This window comes from Bombina bombina, chromosome 2 (genome assembly GCF_027579735.1).
Source record: "Bombina bombina isolate aBomBom1 chromosome 2, aBomBom1.pri, whole genome shotgun sequence".
Taxonomy (NCBI): Eukaryota; Metazoa; Chordata; class Amphibia; order Anura; family Bombinatoridae; genus Bombina; species Bombina bombina.
Window position 1 is genome coordinate 540,572,040 of NC_069500.1, and position 18,974 is coordinate 540,591,013.

Consider the following 18,974-nt stretch of genomic DNA (forward strand, 5'->3'; position numbering starts at 1 on the left):
AAAGATGTAAACATCCTTACTAAAGGATAATAACATTATTACACTGCACATGCCAGATGCACGCCCCCTTTGGAAGTGCCGGAACTAGCATTTTGATTGGCTGCTTAAAGTCCCTTTATAATGGGTAGAGATTTTGAGGTAAAATAATCTTCATTTTTACATTGAGATGTTCAGGTGAGATTTTCTAGTCTGATTTTTACAGCTATGCTGCAGCACTTACAGTTGCTTCAACATTGGGTATCCTGTCCCTTTTAATGTCTTTTTAAATAGCTTCATGAATATGTTAATATTCCCTCCTATTATGAGGCCAAAAAATGGGCTGTTACACTAATATAAGCATTCTCTGTGTAGCATGTTCCAGGGCTTGGGAACTGACTTCTGGAGTATGCACTTCCAAATCTTATGAGGAAAATGCACAATTTTACAAGAAAAAGTATAAAAATAAATAATGAAAGTACATTACATTATAACTTTTATTATACCTCATTAAAATATTCTGGGGAGTTGTGTTTTTGAGTTTCATGTCCCTTTTTTTTTTTTTAATGAGCCATTAAACACCGCTCTTGCTTTTGTGTAAAAATGTTTGTCCTACTCTCCCTAAAGAGGGCAAAAAGCATATTCTGTAACTTGCAAATGCTGCAAATCAAATAACTGCATTAGGTAGTTTGCAGCATTTTGAAAACCTAGGTTACAGATTTTTCCTTTTTGGCCTGTTTCGGGAGCATGGGACCAAGCACAATTTTTACACAAAAGCAACAAATGTTTACTATTCCTATAAACGGACATTAAACCCCTTGAAATTACATTACATGATTTTTCTGCATTTTTGCAATAAACTCACATTTTAGGTGTGCAATGTTTAATGCATTAAAGCCTTGCTTGCTGCAGTTGTTTTTAATAGCTAAATTTGCCCTACTGGGAGGAGTCAATCTGGACTGACTACTTGAAGTATGGGTTACTGGGAGCTAGCTGAACACATTGGGTGAGCCTATAAGAGGCATATAATATGCAGTCACCAATCAGCAGCTAGCTCCCAGTAGTGCATTGCTGTTCCTCAGCCTATCAGGGTATGCTTTTCAACAAACAATGCGAAGAGGACAAAGCAAATTAGATAATAGACGTAAATTGGAGATCTGTTTACAATTGCTTACTATTTTTCTGTATCATGAAAGGAAAATGTTGGGTTTTATGTCCTTTTAAACATTTTATATTATAATAGTGTTTACTGATATAAATTGTTTGGTTTAGAAAATGATACTCTCCTTACTATAATGTGTAACTTACTTAGTATATTCATTGGTCTAATGTTTTATGTAAACATTTCCGGATGTAATCCCAAATAAACTGCAAGTGTCTTGGTTATTATTTTTTTTTTAATAATTTGTCTTTTTCATAACATAGTAATTGTACAGGAGTCTGGAAAAAAAACTTTCATGGGATGCATTATTTTTTCTCCCTTTATTATTATTATTATTATTATTATTATTATTATTATTATTATATATTTTTTATTTTTACAAAAGGAAACCCAAATGAAAACCTTTTTTTGTATTTGTGTTTTTAAATTTAATTTAAAGGGACATTAAACCCAAAAAAATTATTTCATGATTCAAACAGAGAATACAATTTTAAACAACATTCCAATTTACTTCTATTATCTAATTTGCTTCATTCTTTAGATATCCTTTGCTAAAGAAATGGCAATGCACATGGGTGAGCCAATCGCATGAGGCATCTGTGCAGCCACCAATCAGCAGCTACTGGGTCTGTCTAGATATGCTTATCAGGAAAGAATATCAAGAGAATGAAGCAAATTAGATAGTAGAAGTAAATTAGAAACTTGTTTTAAATGGTATTCTCTATCTGAATCATGAAAGAAAAAAATAGGGTTTAATGTCCCTTTTAATACCAACTTTCTTCCATGCTCTGTTTTTACCCAGTATATTTTTTTTCTTTGCTTTTCTCACACAGAGCAAAAGATATATCTATGCTGGCTCCAATAATCGGGTGGTTCAGTCTCCCGTTTCATTTTGTGACAAGTTCACTTCCTGTGTAGACTGTGTCCTGACCAGGGATCCGTACTGCGCCTGGCATCCAGAGAAAAATTCCTGTGTTGACATTCTTCAGGAGGGGAATACAGACAGGTATATTGAGGCTAGACATTTATGCAAATGTAAAATTGTATTAAGGGAGGACTAGCATGGGCTATTCATTTTGTCTAGGGAAGTCAGGTTGATGTGTTTCAGAACTAGGTAAATCTAGTGATATTGACACATTTTATATATTAAGTTAATTTTGTTTGTATGTAAATGGGTTGTGCCGAATAATTAATAATGCATTAATACAGAGATCAGCTCAACTGTGTTCAAATAAGGACGCTCTTAAAACATGGCTAGTTATTTGCGACTTGTGTTATCCTGGCATCGGGTATATCAGATTTACTAGTCAAATGCAATCAGGGCAGACATGAGCCAGTTCAACTGCGTTATTTTAATGTGCATAAATTTTAAAGGGATTTCAGTTGTAATTTAAAGTTCATCTAATTGGAATCCTCATGGTTTAGAACTCCAATGCCCCATACAGAGTGCTTTATAAATGTACTCTTTTTAAAGGATATTCAGGTTTTGATAGGCTGCAAAATGAGGTCTCATTCCACAGCCAACTAAGGTTGCTGTCAATCACTTCCTGTATGGAAGTTAGCACATTTTTGTGTGTAGAAAAAGGCTGCATTTTGGAGCATTTTCAAAATAAGAAGTCTGCTATAAAAGATTCTTTCTTTATGAAAGTTTTTTTTTTTTCTTTTTTTGTATTGCAGAATTAAACAAACCAATGTAGTAATGATTATTATAAAAATGGAGACCTTTCTTTGGCTCTCATTAATCTCAGACTACTAATCTTGCTTTTATTATATATTGAAGTCTAAAAGTTTATTACAAAACATTAAAAAAACAAAAACACATGAGAAGCACTCATCTGGGGACAGACAGAGCTCATTAACTTGCCCTTTAGGATAGTGTCCTTTCAGACTTGTACCCCCTTTGTATTCTTGTCTGTTATGTAGTTGCCTAGCATTTCTTGTACAAAAGAATATTAAAGGGACAGTCTACTCCAGAATTATTGTTTAAAAAACATAATTTATGTAAAAACTTACCTAATAAATTAATTTATTTCATAGTGGCAAGAGTCAACTTCAGTTTAACATATAGCCAAGAAGTAAGGAGTAAAACGCATATAAAAAAGAGGAAATGGAAAAAATAATGTGCTTTTATACAAAAAAATCATAACCACAAAAATAGAGTGGGTCTCATGGACTCTTGCCACTATGAAAGAAATTAATTTATCAGGTTCTTATATAAATTGCTTTATTTGTGGCAAGAGTCCATGAGCTAGTGACGTATGGGATATAATACCCAAGATGTGGAAGTCCACGAGTCACTGGAGAGGGAGGGATAAAATAAAAACGGCTAAATCAGCTGCGAAATTAAATAAAAAAAAGAATTGTTTTCTTAAAAATGTCAGAAAAACGCAAATCATAAGGCATTAGAATCAAACTGAGACAACTGCCTGAAGAACTTTTCTACCAAAGGCTGCTTCCGAAGAAGCAAACGCATCAAAATGGTAACATTTAGTAAAAGTATGCAAAGAAGACCAAGTTGCAGCTTTGCAAATTTGATCAACTGAAGCTTCATTCTTAAGCCCAAGAAGTGGCAACTGATCTAGTAGAATGAGCTGTAATTCTCTGAGGTGGAGACTGCCCTGCCTCCAAATAAGCTTTGTGAATCAAAAGCTTTTTGAACCAAGATGCAAAAGAAATGGCAGAGGCTTTCTGACCTTTCCTGGAGCCAGAAAAAATAACAAATAGACTAGAAGTCTTTCTGAAATCTTTAGTAGCCTCAACATAATATTTTAAATCTCTTGCCACATCCAAAGAATGTAGAGCCTTTTCAAGAGTATTCTTAGGATTAGGACATAAAGAAGGAACAACAAGTTACCTATTGATGTTGTTAGAATTCACAACTTTAGGCAAAAATTTTAATGAAGTCCGCAAAACAGCCTTATCCTGATGGAAAATCAGATAAGGAGACTTACAAGAGAAAAACTCTTCTAGCAGAAGAGAGAGCCAAAATAAATGACACTTTTCAAGAAAGTAGTTTAATATCCAAATAATGCAAAGGCTCAAAAGGAGGAGCCTGCACATTTTTCAAAACCAAATTGAGACTCCAAGGAGGAGAAATAGATTAAATAACGGGTTTAATACAAATCAAAGCCTGAACAAAACGATGAATATAAGGAAGTTTAGCAATCTTTTTATGAAATAAGACGGAGCAGAAATTTGTCCTTTCAAAGTATTTGCAGACAAACCCTTTATCCAAACCATCCTGAAGAAACTGTAAAATCCTAGGAATTCTGAAAGAATGCCAAGAATAATTATGAGTGGAACACCATAACCCGATGATAAATTTTCCTGGAGACAGACTTACGAGCCTGTATCATATTGCTAATCACTGAGTCAGAAAAACCTCTGACCTAAGCACCCAACGTTCAATTTTCAAGCCATCAAATTTAGAGATTTGAGATCCTGATGGAAAAACCACCCTTGAGACAGAAGGTCTGGCCTTAAAGGAAGTGGCCAAGGTTGGCAACTGGACATCCTGACAAGGTCCGCATACCAAAACCTGAGAGGCCAAGCTGGAGCTATCAGGAACGCATAAGATTGTTCCATTATGATCTTGGAGATCACCTTTGAAAGAAGAACCGGAGGCAGAAAAATGTAAGCAGGTTGGTAAGGCCAATGAACTGCTAGAGCCCCTACGATCTTTGCCTGATGATCCTTGCACCTGGAAAGGTACCCTGGCAGCTTCTTGTTCAGATACGAGGCCATCAGATCTATTTCTGGGGGACCCCACATCTGTACCAATTGACAAAACACATCTGGATGGAGAGACCACTCTCCCGGATGTAAAGTCTGTCAACTGAGATAATCTGCTTCCCAATTGTCTACTCCTGGGATATGCACCGCAGAAATTTGACAAGAGTTTGATTCCGTCCAAGAAAGTATCAGAGGTACTTCTTTCATTGCTGAAAGACTGTGAGTCCCCCCTTGATGATTGACATATGCCACTGTAGTGATATTGTCTGTCTGGAATTGAATATACATTTCTCTCTTCAATAGAGGCCAAGCCTGAAGATCTCTGAAAATAGCACAGAGTTCTAAAATATTGATTGGTAACCTCGCCTCCTGAGGTTCCCAGCCCCCTTGTTCTGTCAGTGACCCCCAGACAGCTCCCCAACCTGTAAGACTTGTATCTGTTGTGATCACAGTCCAGGAAGGACGAACAAAGGTGGCCCCTTGAACAATAAGGTGATGGTTTAACCATCTAGACAGATTATTGAATGCTGGGACTCAAGTATATCAGCTGTGATATCAGAGTATAATCCCTGCACCATTGGTGCAACATGCAAAGCTGAAGAAGTCTTATATGAAAACGAGCAATGGGGATCGCGTCCGATACTGCAATCATGAGACCTAAAACTTTCATGCATATATCCACTTAAGGGAATGATAGAGACTGAAGGTTTAGAAAAGCTAACACTAACTTTTTTCGTCTCTTTTCAGTCAAAGAAAGTCATGGACACTGAATCTGGAAACCTAAAAAGGAGATCTTTGCCTGAGGAATCAAACTCTTTTGTAAATTGATCCTCCAACCATGTCTTTCAAGTTGTTTCGTGTGAGATTCTGCTAAATGAAAAGATTGAGCTAGTACCAAGATATCGTCCAAATAAGGAAACACCGCAATACCCTGCTCTCTGATTAGATAGAAGGGCACGAGAACCTTTGAAAAGATTCTCAGAGCTGTCGCTAGGCCAAATGGAAGAGCGACAAATTGGTAATGCCTGTCTAGAAAAGAGAATCTCAGAAACAGATAGTGGTCTGTGTGAATCGGAATATGAAGATAAGCATCCTGTAAGTCTATTGTGGATATTAAATGACCTTGCTGAATAAAAGGCAGAATAGTCCTTATAGTCACCATCTTAAAAGATGGGACTATTACAAAAAAATTTAAAAGAACAATGTTAGACCAATCAGGATCTGATAACTGCTGTGCTAAACTGTCCAACCAAAAAGTTGAAGCAGCAGCAATAATAGAAATAGCAGGTCTAAGAATATAGCCAGTATGTAAATATGCCTTCCTAAAATAAGATTCAATCTTCCTATCAGCCTTAGGAACTTTTCCCCAAATCTCCAAATTGGACACAGGTAAAGGATACAACTTTTTAAACCTAGAAGAAGGATTAAAAAGTACCAGGCTTAGACAATTCCTTTGTAATCATATTAGAGATAGCATCTGGAATAGGAAAAACTTCAGTAGTAACCTCAGAAATCTTAAAAACAGAATTCAAACGTTTGAATTCTTGTTATCAAGAGGACTACATTTCTCAATACCCAAAGTTAACAATACTTCATTCAACAAAGAACGGATATATTCCATCTTAAAAAGAAAGGATGATTTATCAATTTTCAGAGTCTGAAGTAGGATCCTCTGAGCCAGAGAAATCCTCATCAACAGAATATACTTCAGTATGCTGTTGATCAATACAAACTTCATCAGAATTATGACAAGTAGGGAGAGACCTTTTACGTTTATTTGAAGGCGGAATAGCAGTCATAGCCTTCTCTATGGCTGCAGCAATATAATCTTTTATATCTACAGGAATATCATGTACATTTGACTGTGAAGGTTTAACAGTAGATTTATCTGTACTTATAGAAACATTATCAGCATGAAACTATTTCTCATAATAAGTGCCACATACTTGAGCTGAAGAAGGAAGGTCAGCTAATATACAACATACACACTTAGCTTTGGTAGATTTGTTTTCAGGCAACTTGGTTCCTAAAGTAACATCAGAGGCAGGAACAGTTTGAGACATCTTGAAAAATGTAACAAAAAAGAAAAATAACATTTAAAAAAAATATCCAATTTCCTCAAAAAAGCAGTTTCAGGAATGGGAAAAAAATGCTTATATGAAAAAAACAAGCAAATATCATAGCCCTCTGTAACACATGAAAGCACAGAGCAAAAGAGGAAGAGACTCAATGTAACAATTTTTGCCGCTAAAAATGACGCCAACAAAGATGACACAAATGTTGAGAAAAAAACTTTTGCCGACAATGTTAACAGAAAATGAGACAATTCGCGTCATAACAGGCACGACATTGCACCAAAAAAATTAGCATCAACAAACGCAACCTTCGCGACAAAAAAAAATCACATCAAGAATGATGCAATAAATAGAAGTATTTTGCGCCATCGCAAGCCTAATTTGCCTGCGAAAATTTTAAAAAACAAGAGCAAAGTTACAACTAGCTGAAGCCGTAGGTAAATACAAAATATACTAAATTTCTCTCAAACATAATTTTCCATGCTGAAACTGTTACACTGCACAGGGAAATAAACATAGACCTGACTCATGGCAAATATATGCAATATATATTTAAAACTTTACAAATATAGAGTGCCAAACATAGCTGAGTGTCTTAAAAAAGATATATACTTAGCTGAAGACACCCATCCACATATAGCAGACAACCAAACCAGTAATGAAACATATCAGCAGAGGTAATGGTAGAGGAGTATAATTTCGATTTGTAAAGGGAGGTGGCAGATGAATCCCCACGACCGAATTTACAGAGAGCCTTAGAATAGATTTCCCATAGGTGAAAACATGGCATCATTTAGGCAAATACGCCCTTCACATCCCTCAGACAAACACTGTACTTTGAGAGGAACTGGGCTTTAAAATGCTTAGAAGCGCCTTTCACAGAAGAAATCAAGCATGACTTGCTTCACCATCCTCCAACGAAGGCAAAGTTTGTAAAACTGAAGTATGAGTGAGGTGGGAGGTGTATTTATAGGCATTTTGAGGTTTAGGAAACTTTGCCCCCTCCAGGTAGAAATGTATATCCCATACGTCACCAGCTCATGGACTCTTGCCACTTACATGAACGAAAGATAGATAATCCCTTTATTACCCATTCCCCAGTTTTGCATAACCAACACGGTTATATTAATATACTTTTTACCTCTGTAATTACCTTGTAGCTAAGCCTCTGCAGACTGCCCCCTTATTTCAGTTCTTTTGATAGACTTGCATTTTAGATAAGTGCTGACTCATGAATAACTCCACTGGCGTGAACATAACGTTATCTATATGGCACACATAAAATAACACCCTCTAGCTGTGAAAAACTGTCAAATGCATTCAGATAAAAGGCGGCCTTCAAGGGCTTAGAAATTAGCATATGAGTCTTCCTAGTTTTAGCTTTCAACAAAAAATATTAAAAGAACAAAGTAAATGTGATGTTAAAAGTAAATTGGAAAGTTGTTTAAAATTGCATGCCCTATCTGAATCATGAAAGTTTAATTTTGACTAGACTGTCCCTTTAACTCCTCACTATGTTGTTGCAATTAATACGTTTCCTGCAGCTCTTTTCAAATCAGTTTTCCTGTTTCATACTGAAGCTTCACCTCCTCATACTGGACGCCGCCATCTTGAAACTAAAGTATTGTTAGTCTGTTAAAGAAGCAGTGCACACTCAGATCAGTGGGTGTTTTTTTTGCTCACTTTTTTACAGCTGTATCATGCGTTAGTGTGAATGAAACATAATGTAAGCTTTAAATTTTTTCTATCTTTACACAGTTTTGCAGTTACACAAAATATATTTAAAAAAGCACTCAACAATAATATATAGCAATGCAACAGCTGCAACAATGTGCAGCTCCTTTAGGGGCGATTTATCAAGCTGAGGTGGACAGGGACGCACATGGAGGAATTCAGCATTGCACACAAGCGCAAGTTTGTGCTCACGTGCAATTCCGCCCCCTGCCCACGCACAGTCGGTCACACACGGGCAGAAGCTGTCGATCTACTCGGTCGGAATATACCTGGGAGATTGAAATTTACTTCTAGAAGTGGCGAAAGGTTAGGAAATCAGCTGTCTGATGACTGCTGCTTGTTAAATACGGCGTTCAGGTTCTCTTGTAATAACCTACAGTCGTATGGGGTCGAAAGGCTTGCAAAGCCTGATAAATTGACCCCTATGTATCAGGCACCTTAACCTGAAGCACTTTATACAGTTGTTAAAAAGTTGACAACCTCATTGATATGTAAATGCACACTGCTTCTGTCAGAGGGTGTGAGAATACTTAGGCTTTAAGATGGCGGTGCCCAGTATGAAGAGGCGGAGCTTCAGTATCTGACACCTTTAAGCTATTAAAACGGGAAAACTGATTTGAAAAGAGCTGCAGGAACAGGGTGAAATGCAATAACATAGGGAGTACATACTATTCATTTATAGTTGTGCACAGCAATTGAATGTCCTTTTAAATTTTCTTTTGTATATATTTTTTTTTCTTTCAATTTGTGTTTCTGGAACAGCTGAGCAATATCACTGTTTTCGATTAAAGCATATTTGGGTAACACTACTTTAATTTATTTGCAGGAAATTGATCCAGGAATTAAATGGAAATGTCTCTAAATGCATTGGTGAGTATTTGACTTTTTGGCTTTTATTGTGGTATTTTTGTATAGTTGTTTAAGACACGTTTGGTTGCAACAAGTTATACTATATTTAATAGATCTTTTTAAATTATTTTAAATATACGACTACCTAGTTTTATAGTGGTTGTGATTGGTCCGTGAACCAGCATAGCTGAATCCTTAATGTATTAAGCATGTGTTTTAAAATAATCTTTCTAGCAAAGTATACAGAAGAGAGATGATTCTTATAATAAGACTCAATTATTAATATATTTTTCTCCTTTTAAAGTGAAAGTTAATCCTAGCATTTGTATAAAGCTCGGATTGACCATTGGAACAAATAATGGGGACTTCCCTTTAAATAAAGGGGACGCTTCCAACAAATAAAGGAGCTTTCTGCATGAAATATTTTATTCTTAATAAATGAAAGTTCCCTTTATTTGTTCCAATGGTAAATCCTAGCATTTCACAAACACTAGGATTGACTTTCACTTTAAAGGGACACTGAACCCAAATTTTTTTCTTTCATGATTCAGATAGAGCATGCAGTTTTAAGCAACTTTCTAATTTACTTCTATTAATTTTTCTTCGTTCTCTTGCTATCTTTATTTGAAAAAGCAGACATCTAAGCTAAGGAGCCAGCAAATGTTTGGTTCAGCACTTGTTTATTGATGCTGTCCAATCAGAAAGGACAACCCAGGTTGTTCACCAAAAATGGGCCAGCATTTAAACTTACATTTTTGCTTTTCAAATAAGCATACCAAGAGAATAAAGAAAATTTGATAATAGGAGTAAATTAGAAAGTTGCTTAAAATTGCATGCTCTATCTGAATCATGAACCAAAAAATGTGGGTTTAGTGTCCCTTTAAGCCTTATTGATTTACCAATTTTCTGCAGAAAAGCTATGTAAACAAGAGGTGGGGGTAGGCAAGACTTTTTTTTTTTTTTTTTTTAAGGAATAATTTCCCATACTTTGAATACACATTAATTAAATGAATTGGATAGCGCATGACATTTTTAACAACTTTCTAATTTACTTCTGCTATAAATTTTGCTTCATTTTGATGGTATCTTTAGTTAAGGAGTAATCCTAGGTGCGCTCAGGAGCGTGCATGTGTCTATAGCAATTTTATACATAGTTGCAAACGCAGCTTAAAGATTGCTAAAAACATTGTTGCAAACACTGCTGCCATAGACTGGTAAAGACACGTGCGTGCCTAGTTTTACTTTTCAACAAAGGATACCAAGAGAACAAGCAATTTTGATAACAGAAGTAAATTAAAATGTACATGTTATAGTAGTGTCCTTTTTAAGTAAAGCAACTTTTAAATAGACTGTCTTGTAAAGTGTGGGCTCATAAATCATGGCATATTTGCAGTGCTTGGTATATGTGTTTTACAAAGAGCATAACTATAGAAAGTCTTTGCCCGAGCATCCTAAAGAGATATCCAATTACAAGGTGTGCTGTTTTCACCTTCAAAGAAATATTTAATCATAGATATAAGGGAGGAAAGGCTAATGTCTATGCAGTGCTAGGGCCCCACTTCACATCTTCAAATGGCAATTCTTCTTTTTCTTTCTAATGACACGGTGAGTCCACGGATCATCTAATTACTATTGGGAATATCACTCCTGCCCAGCAGGAGGCAGCAAAGAGCACCACAGCAAAGCTGTTAAATATCACCTCCATTCCCTCCAACCCCAGTCATTCTCTTTGCCTACGTTAGAGTAAGGAAGTAGTAAAGTTAGGTGTCTGGAATGATTCTTTAATCAAGATTTTTTTTTTGCAGTACAAATTTGTGCTGTTTTCTTCTGTTAAGTGTGATCAGTCCACGGGTCATCATTACTTCTGGGATATTACTCCTCCCCAACAGGAAGTGCAAGAGGATTCACCCAGCAGAGCTGCATATAGCTCCTCCCCTCTACGTCACTCCCAGTCATTCTCTTGCACCCAACGACTAGATAGGATGTGTGAGAGGACTATGGTGATTATACTTAGTTTTATATCTTCAATCAAAAGTTTGTTATTTTAAAATAGCACCGGAGTGTGTTATTATCTCTCTGGCAGAGTTTGAAGAAGAATCTACCAGAGTTTTTGTTATGATTTTAGCCGGAGTAGTTAAGATCATATTGCTGTTTCTCGGCCATCTGAGGAGAGGTAAACTTCAGATCAGGGGACAGCGGGCAGATGAATCTGCATAGAGGTATGTAGCAGTTTTTATTTTCTGACAATGGAATTGATGAGAAAATCCTGCCATACCGATATAATGTCATGTATGTATACTTTTCACTTCAGTATTCTGGGGAATGGTACTTCACTAGAATTACACTGTAAGAAATACATAAAGCTGTTTAATAACTAGAGATTATGTTTAACGTTTTTGCTGGAATGTAAAATCGTTTTCATTTGCTGAGGTACTGAGTGAATAAATGTTTGGGCACTATTTTTCCACTTGGCAGTTGCTTAATCTGTTTTCTGACAGTTTCTGTTCTCCCTCACTGCTGTGTGTGAGGGGGAGGGGCCGTTTTTTGGCGCTTTTACTATGCATCAAATATTTCAGTCAGCAACTCATTGTATTCCCTGCATGATCCGGTTCATCTCTACAGAGCTCAGGGGTCTTCAAAACTTATTTTGAGGGAGGTAATTTCTCTCAGCAGAGCTGTGAGAATTATAGTTTGACTGAGATAAAAAACGTTTATTCTGTAATTTGTTTCCTGCTTTCAGACTTTGTTATCTTTGCTAATGGCATTAAACCTTTGCTAAAGTTGTGTTGTTTACAAGGATTGAGGCTATAACTGTTTCAATTTATTAATTTTCAACTGTCATAGATCTTCTGTGCTTCTTAAAGGCACAGTACGTTTTAATATTATTCTAATTGAATTGTATTTCCAAGTTGCAAGTTTATTTGCTAGTGTGTTAAACATGTCTGATTCAGAGGATGATACCTGTGTCATTTGTTGCAATGCCAAAGTGGAGCCCAATAGAAATTTATGTACTAACTGTATTGATGCTACTTTAAATAAAAATCAATCTGTACAAATTGAACAAATTTCACCAAACAACGAGGGGAGAGTTATGCCGACTAACTCGCCTCACGTGTCAGTACCTACATCTCCCGCTCAGAGGGAGGTGCGTGATATTGTAGCGCCGAGTACATCTGGGCGGCCATTACAAATCACATTACAGGATATGGCTACTGTTATGACTGAGGTTTTGGCTAAATTACCAGAACTAAGAGGTAAGCGTGATCACTCTGGGGTGAGAACAGAGTGCGCTGATAATATTAGGGCCATGTCAGACACTGCGTCACAGGTGGCAGAACATGAGGACGGAGAACTTCATTCTGTGGGTGACGGTTCTGATCCAAACAGACTGGATTCAGATATTTCAAATTTTAAATTTAAACTGGAAAACCTCCGTGTATTACTAGGGGAGGTGTTAGCGGCTCTGAATGATTGTAACACAGTTGCAATACCAGAGAAAATGTGTAGGTTGGATAAATATTTTGCGGTACCGACGAGTACTGAGGTTTTTCCTATACCTAAGAGACTTACTGAAATTGTTACTAAGGAGTGGGATAGACCCGGTGTGCCGTTCTCACCCCCTCCGATATTTAGAAAAATGTTTCCAATAGACGCCACCACAAGGGACTTATGGCAAACGGTCCCTAAGGTGGAGGGAGCAGTTTCTACCTTAGCTAAGCGTACCACTATCCCGGTGGAGGATAGCTGTGCTTTTTCAGATCCAATGGATAAAAAGTTAGAGGGTTACCTTAAGAAAATGTTTGTTCAACAAGGTTTTATATTGCAACCCCTTGCATGCATTGCGCCGATCACGGCTGCAGCGGCATTCTGGATTGAGTCTCTGGAAGAGAACATTGGTTCAGCTACTCTGGACGACATTACGGACAGGCTTAGAGTCCTTAAACTAGCTAATTCATTCATTTCGGAGGCCGTAGTACATATTACTAAACTTACGGCGAAGAATTCAGGATTCGCCATTCAGGCACGCAGGGCGCTGTGGCTAAAATCCTGGTCAGCTGATGTTACTTCTAAGTCTAAATTGCTTAATATACCTTTCAAAGGGCAGACCTTATTCGGGCCCGGGTTGAAAGAGATTATCGCTGACATTACAGGAGGTAAAGGCCATGCCCTGCCTCAGGACAAAGCCAAAGCCAAGACTAGACAGTCTAATTTTCGTTCCTTTCGTAATTTCAAAGCAGGAGCAGCATCAACTTCCTCTGCACCAAAACAGGAAGGAGCTGTTGCTCGCTACAGACAAGGCTGGAAACCTAACCAGTCCTGGAACAAGGGCAAGCAGACTAGGAAACCTGCTGCTGCCCCTAAAACAGCATGAATTGAGGGCCCCCGATCCGGGATCGGATCTAGTGGGGGGCAGACTTTCTCTCTTCGCCCAGGCTTGGGCAAGAGATGTTCAGGATCCCTGGGCGCTAGAGATAATATCTCAGGGATACCTTCTGGACTTCAAATACTCTCCTCCAAGAGAGAGATTTCATCTGTCAAGATTGTCAACAATCCAGACAAAGAAAGAGGCGTTTCTACGCTGCGTACAAGAGCTCTTGTTAATGGGAGTAATCCATCCAGTTCCACGATCAGAACAGGGACAGGGGTTTTACTCAAATCTGTTTGTGGTTCCCAAAAAAGAGGGAACTTTCAGACCAATCCTGGACTTAAAGATCCTAAACAAATTCCTAAGAGTTCCATCGTTCAAGATGGAGACTATTCGGACAATTTTACCTATGATCCAAGAAGGTCAGTACATGACCACTGTAGATTTAAAAGATGCTTACCTTCACATACCGATTCACAAAGATCATTATCGGTACCTAAGGTTTGCCTTCCTAGACAGGCATTACCAGTTTGTGGCTCTTCCATTCGGATTGGCTACAGCTCCAAGAATCTTCACAAAGGTTCTGGGTGCTCTTCTGGCGGTACTAAGACCGTGGGGAATCTCGGTAGCTCCATACCTAGACGACATTCTGATACAAGCTTCAAGCTTTCAAACTGCCAAGTCTCATACAGAGTTAGTGCTGGCATTTCTAAGGTCACATGGATGGAAGGTGAACGAAAAGAAAAGTTCACTCGTTCCACTCACAAGAGTTCCCTTCCTGGGGACTCTTATAGATTCTGTAGAAATGAAGATTTACCTGACAGAGGACAGGCTAACAAGACTTCAAAGTGCTTGCCGCACCCTTCATTCCATTCAACACCCGTCAGTGGCTCAATGCATGGAGGTAATCGGCTTAATGGTAGCGGCAATGGACATAGTACCCTTTGCACGCTTACACCTCAGACCACTGCAACTGTGCATGCTAAGTCAGTGGAATGGGGATTACTCAGACTTATCCCCTTCTCTGAATCTAGATCAAGAGACCAGAAATTCTCTTCTATGGTGGCTTTCTCGGCCACATCTGTCCAGGGGGATGCCATTCAGCAGACCAGACTGGACAATTGTAACAACAGACGCCAGCCTTCTAGGTTGGGGTGCCGTCTGGAATTCTCTGAAGGCTCAGGGACAATGGAGTCAGGAGGAGAGTCTCCTGCCAATAAACATTCTGGAATTGAGAGCAGTTCTCAATGCCCTCCTGGCTTGGCCCCAGTTGACAACTCGGGGGTTCATCAGGTTTCAGTCGGACAACATCACGACTGTAGCTTACATCAACCATCAGGGAGGGACAAGAAGCTCCCTAGCTATGATGGAAGTATCAAAGATAATTCGCTGGGCAGAGTCTCACTCTTGCCACCTGTCAGCAATCCACATCCCGGGAGTGGAGAACTGGGAGGCGGATTTCTTAAGTCGTCAGACTTTTCATCCGGGGGAGTGGGAACTTCATCCGGAGGTCTTTGCCCAAATACTTCGACGTTGGGGCAAACCAGAGATAGATCTCATGGCGTCTCGACAGAACGCCAAGCTTCCTCGTTACGGGTCCAGATCCAGGGATCCAGGAGCAGTCCTGATAGATGCTCTGACAGCACCTTGGGACTTCAGGATGGCTTACGTGTTTCCACCCTTCCCGTTGCTTCCTCGATTGATTGCCAGAATCAAACAAGAGAGAGCATCAGTGATTCTAATAGCACCTGCGTGGCCACGCAGGACTTGGTATGCAGACCTGGTGGACATGTCATCCTGTCCACCTTGGTCTCTACCTCTGAATCAGGACCTTCTGATACAGGGTCCCTTCAAACATCAAAATCTAACTTCTCTGAAGCTGACTGCTTGGAAATTGAACGCTTGATTTTATCAAGACGTGGGTTTTCTGAGTCAGTTATTGATACCTTAATACAGGCTAGGAAACCTGTTACCAGAAAGATTTACCATAAGATATGGCGTAAATACCTATATTGGTGCGAATCCAAAGGTTACTCTTGGAGTAAGGTTAGGATTCCTAGGATATTGTCTTTTCTACAAGAAGGTTTAGAAAAGGGTTTATCTGCTAGTTCTTTAAAGGGACAGATCTCAGCTCTGTCCATTCTGTTACACAAACGTCTGTCAGAAGTTCCTGACGTCCAGGCTTTTTGTCAGGCTTTGGCCAGGATTAAGCCTGTGTTTAAAACTGTTGCTCCACCATGGAGTTTAAAACTTGTTCTTAATGTTTTACAGGGCGTTCCGTTTGAACCCCTTCATTCCATTGATATAAAGTTGTTATCTTGGAAAGTTCTATTTTTAATGGCTATTTCCTCGGCTCGAAGAGTCTCTGAATTATCAGCCTTACATTGTGATTCTCCTTATTTGATTTTTCATTCGGATAAGGTAGTCCTGCGTACTAAACCTGGGTTCTTACCTAAGGTAGTTACTAACAGGAATATCAATCAAGAGATTGTTGTTCCTTCTTTATGCCCAAATCCTTCTTCAAAGAAGGAACGTCTACTGCACAACCTGGATGTAGTCCGTGCTCTAAAATTTTACTTACAGGCAACTAAGGAATTTCGACAAACGTCTTCTCTGTTTGTCATTTACTCTGGGCAGAGGAGAGGTCAAAAAGCTTCCGCTACCTCTCTTTCTTTTTGGCTTCGTAGCATAATTCGTTTAGCTTATGAGACTGCTGGACAGCAGCCTCCTGAAAGAATTACAGCTCATTCTACTAGAGCTGTGGCTTCCACTTGGGCCTTCAAGAATGAGGCCTCTGTTGAACAGATTTGCAAGGCTGCAACTTGGTCTTCGCTTCATACTTTTTCCAAATTTTACAAATTTGACACTTTTGCTTCATCGGAGGCTATTTTTGGGAGAAAGGTTCTTCAGGCAGTGGTTCCTTCTGTATAAAGAGCCTGCCTATCCCTCCCGTCATCCGTGTACTTTTGCTTTGGTATTGGTATCCCAGAAGTAATGATGACCCGTGGACTGATCACACTTAACAGAAGAAAACATAATTTATGCTTACCTGATAAATTCCTTTCTTCTGTAGTGTGATCAGTCCACGGCCCGCCCTGTTTTTAAGGCAGGTAAATATTTTTTAATTTATACTCCAGTCACCACTTCACCCTTGGCTTTTCCTTTCTCGTTGGTCCTTGGTCGAATGACTGGGAGTGACGTAGAGGGGAGGAGCTATATGCAGCTCTGCTGGGTGAATCCTCTTGCACTTCCTGTTGGGGAGGAGTAATATCCCAGAAGTAATGATGACCCGTGGACTGATCACACTACAGAAGAAAGGAATTTATCAGGTAAGCATAAATTATGTTTTTCGACTGGGGTGTAGCCGTAGTCCATTTCAGTCTCTTCAGTAGAGCAATGGTGGCTTTTAAGCAATGGGAACTTGTGGGACATAATTCTCACTGCGCCTCCCATAAAGTTAAATAAAATGCTGCCTTTATACTGTAAGACTATATAGGATATCCAGTCTTATTATTTTTCCACAGGTCTATGTGAGGGAGAGGACCTCTCAAACCTAGTGAGCTGCCTTGCTGCCAGGCAGACTTTATTGAGGTAAGTGCTATTTTATTTTTTTCTGGGCTGCAATCGGGAACAAAGATGGCACTTTTTCTTTATTATTTGTGACTTTGATTATAGCCGTTAACAATCAATGGGCTTATTTTAGGCAGTGGTGTAGGTAATGGGGACGAGGAGACAGGCTCTTGTTGGTGGTGTGTGTTTTTACTTTGCTCCCAGTGGTTTTACTTCAGTTACAAATACCGACCAGGAGGTTTGTTTAATGACATTCATGACGTAACGCACTTGAAATTTTTTTCGCGCTCTCCACTTCCTGTATACCGGAGAGGAGAGTTTCTGTTGCGCTTACTGTTTGTGTCCTATACTTGCCAAAGGATCTTATTTACTTCGCTCCGGTTTGAACCCGAAATCATCTCCATCTTGGGCCCTCAGAGTATCGAGTATTGTACTGTTAGGCAGTTTGGTGCCTCAGCAAGAGCTAATGTTGAGGTGTAGAGGCTGTCTGTTTTTATTGTTTAAAATAATCTTTTGTTGCTGTTAAAATAAAGCAGTTTGTTCTTTTTATTTTAAAGGGGCAGTAACGTTTTTTTCTGTGTAAAGTTTTTTATTAAGAATTGAGTATTTTTATTTTTAATTCTGTAAAGATGGATCAAGATTCTTTGTAAGATTACAGATGTGCTTTATGTTTGAATGCTAACATTGAACCACCAATCCCTTTCTGTTCCTCATGTGTTGAGAGAACATTAAATTTCAGGGATAGACTTTTTGAGCCAACATTGTCTAAGACGGATGCTGTCCAGGAGTCTTCTGACAATGTTCAAGATATTCCGCAGTTTTCTCCTCAGGTGTCCCAAATATTATTGTCCACTAATACAGTGCCCTGCACTTCCTATTAAGCTCCGTCTGGAGTGCCCTTGCAAGACATTGCTTCCCTCATGTCTTCTGCAGTTTCGAATGCGTTGTCTGCTTTTCCCATGCTGCAGGGAAAGTGCAAGAGGAAATGTAAAGAATCAGCGAGTAAGGTTTCTGACACGGTCGTGGCTATTCCGAATGTTCCCTCCCAAAAGTCTGAGGTGGATGCTTCGGTAGCATCTGAGGGTGAAATTTCAGACTCAGTGTAGTTCCTTCCTCTGATGCTGAAGTTGTATCCTTCAGGTTTAAGCTGGAACACCTCTGTTTACTACTTAAGGAGGTTTTGGCTACCTGGGTCGACTCTGACACTACTGTCGTTGTCAACCCTAAGAAGCCTAGTAAACTTAACAAGTATTTTGATGTTCCTTCCATGGTGGAGTGTTTCCCTGTACCAGATCGGGCTACAGAGATTATTGCTAAGGAATGGGAGAGACCGGGTTTCCTATTGCCGACTCTATCAAGGAGTCTTGGCAGATGGTCCCCAAGGTGGAAGGGGCAATCTCCACTTTAGCTAAGAGAACTACTATTCCCATAGAGGATAGCTGTTCTTTCAAGGATCCTATGGATAAGAATTTGGAGGGGTTACTTAAAAAGATGTTCACCAGGGTTTACA

The 18,974-nt window shown here is 38.9% G+C and overlaps 1 protein-coding gene across 4 annotated transcripts in view; it reads left to right on the top strand.

Moving 5' to 3' along the window:
• SEMA4D (semaphorin 4D) overlaps nt 1-18,974 on the top strand; it is a 397,671-nt gene that overhangs the window by 240,405 nt on the left and 138,292 nt on the right. For all 4 annotated transcript variants that reach the window (XM_053702391.1, XM_053702393.1, XM_053702392.1 and 1 more), the window contains exons 14-15: nt 1,972-2,144; nt 9,506-9,549. In XM_053702391.1, the coding sequence (XP_053558366.1) occupies nt 1,972-2,144; nt 9,506-9,549 (217 nt within the window). The remainder of the gene's footprint in view (nt 1-1,971; nt 2,145-9,505; nt 9,550-18,974) is intronic.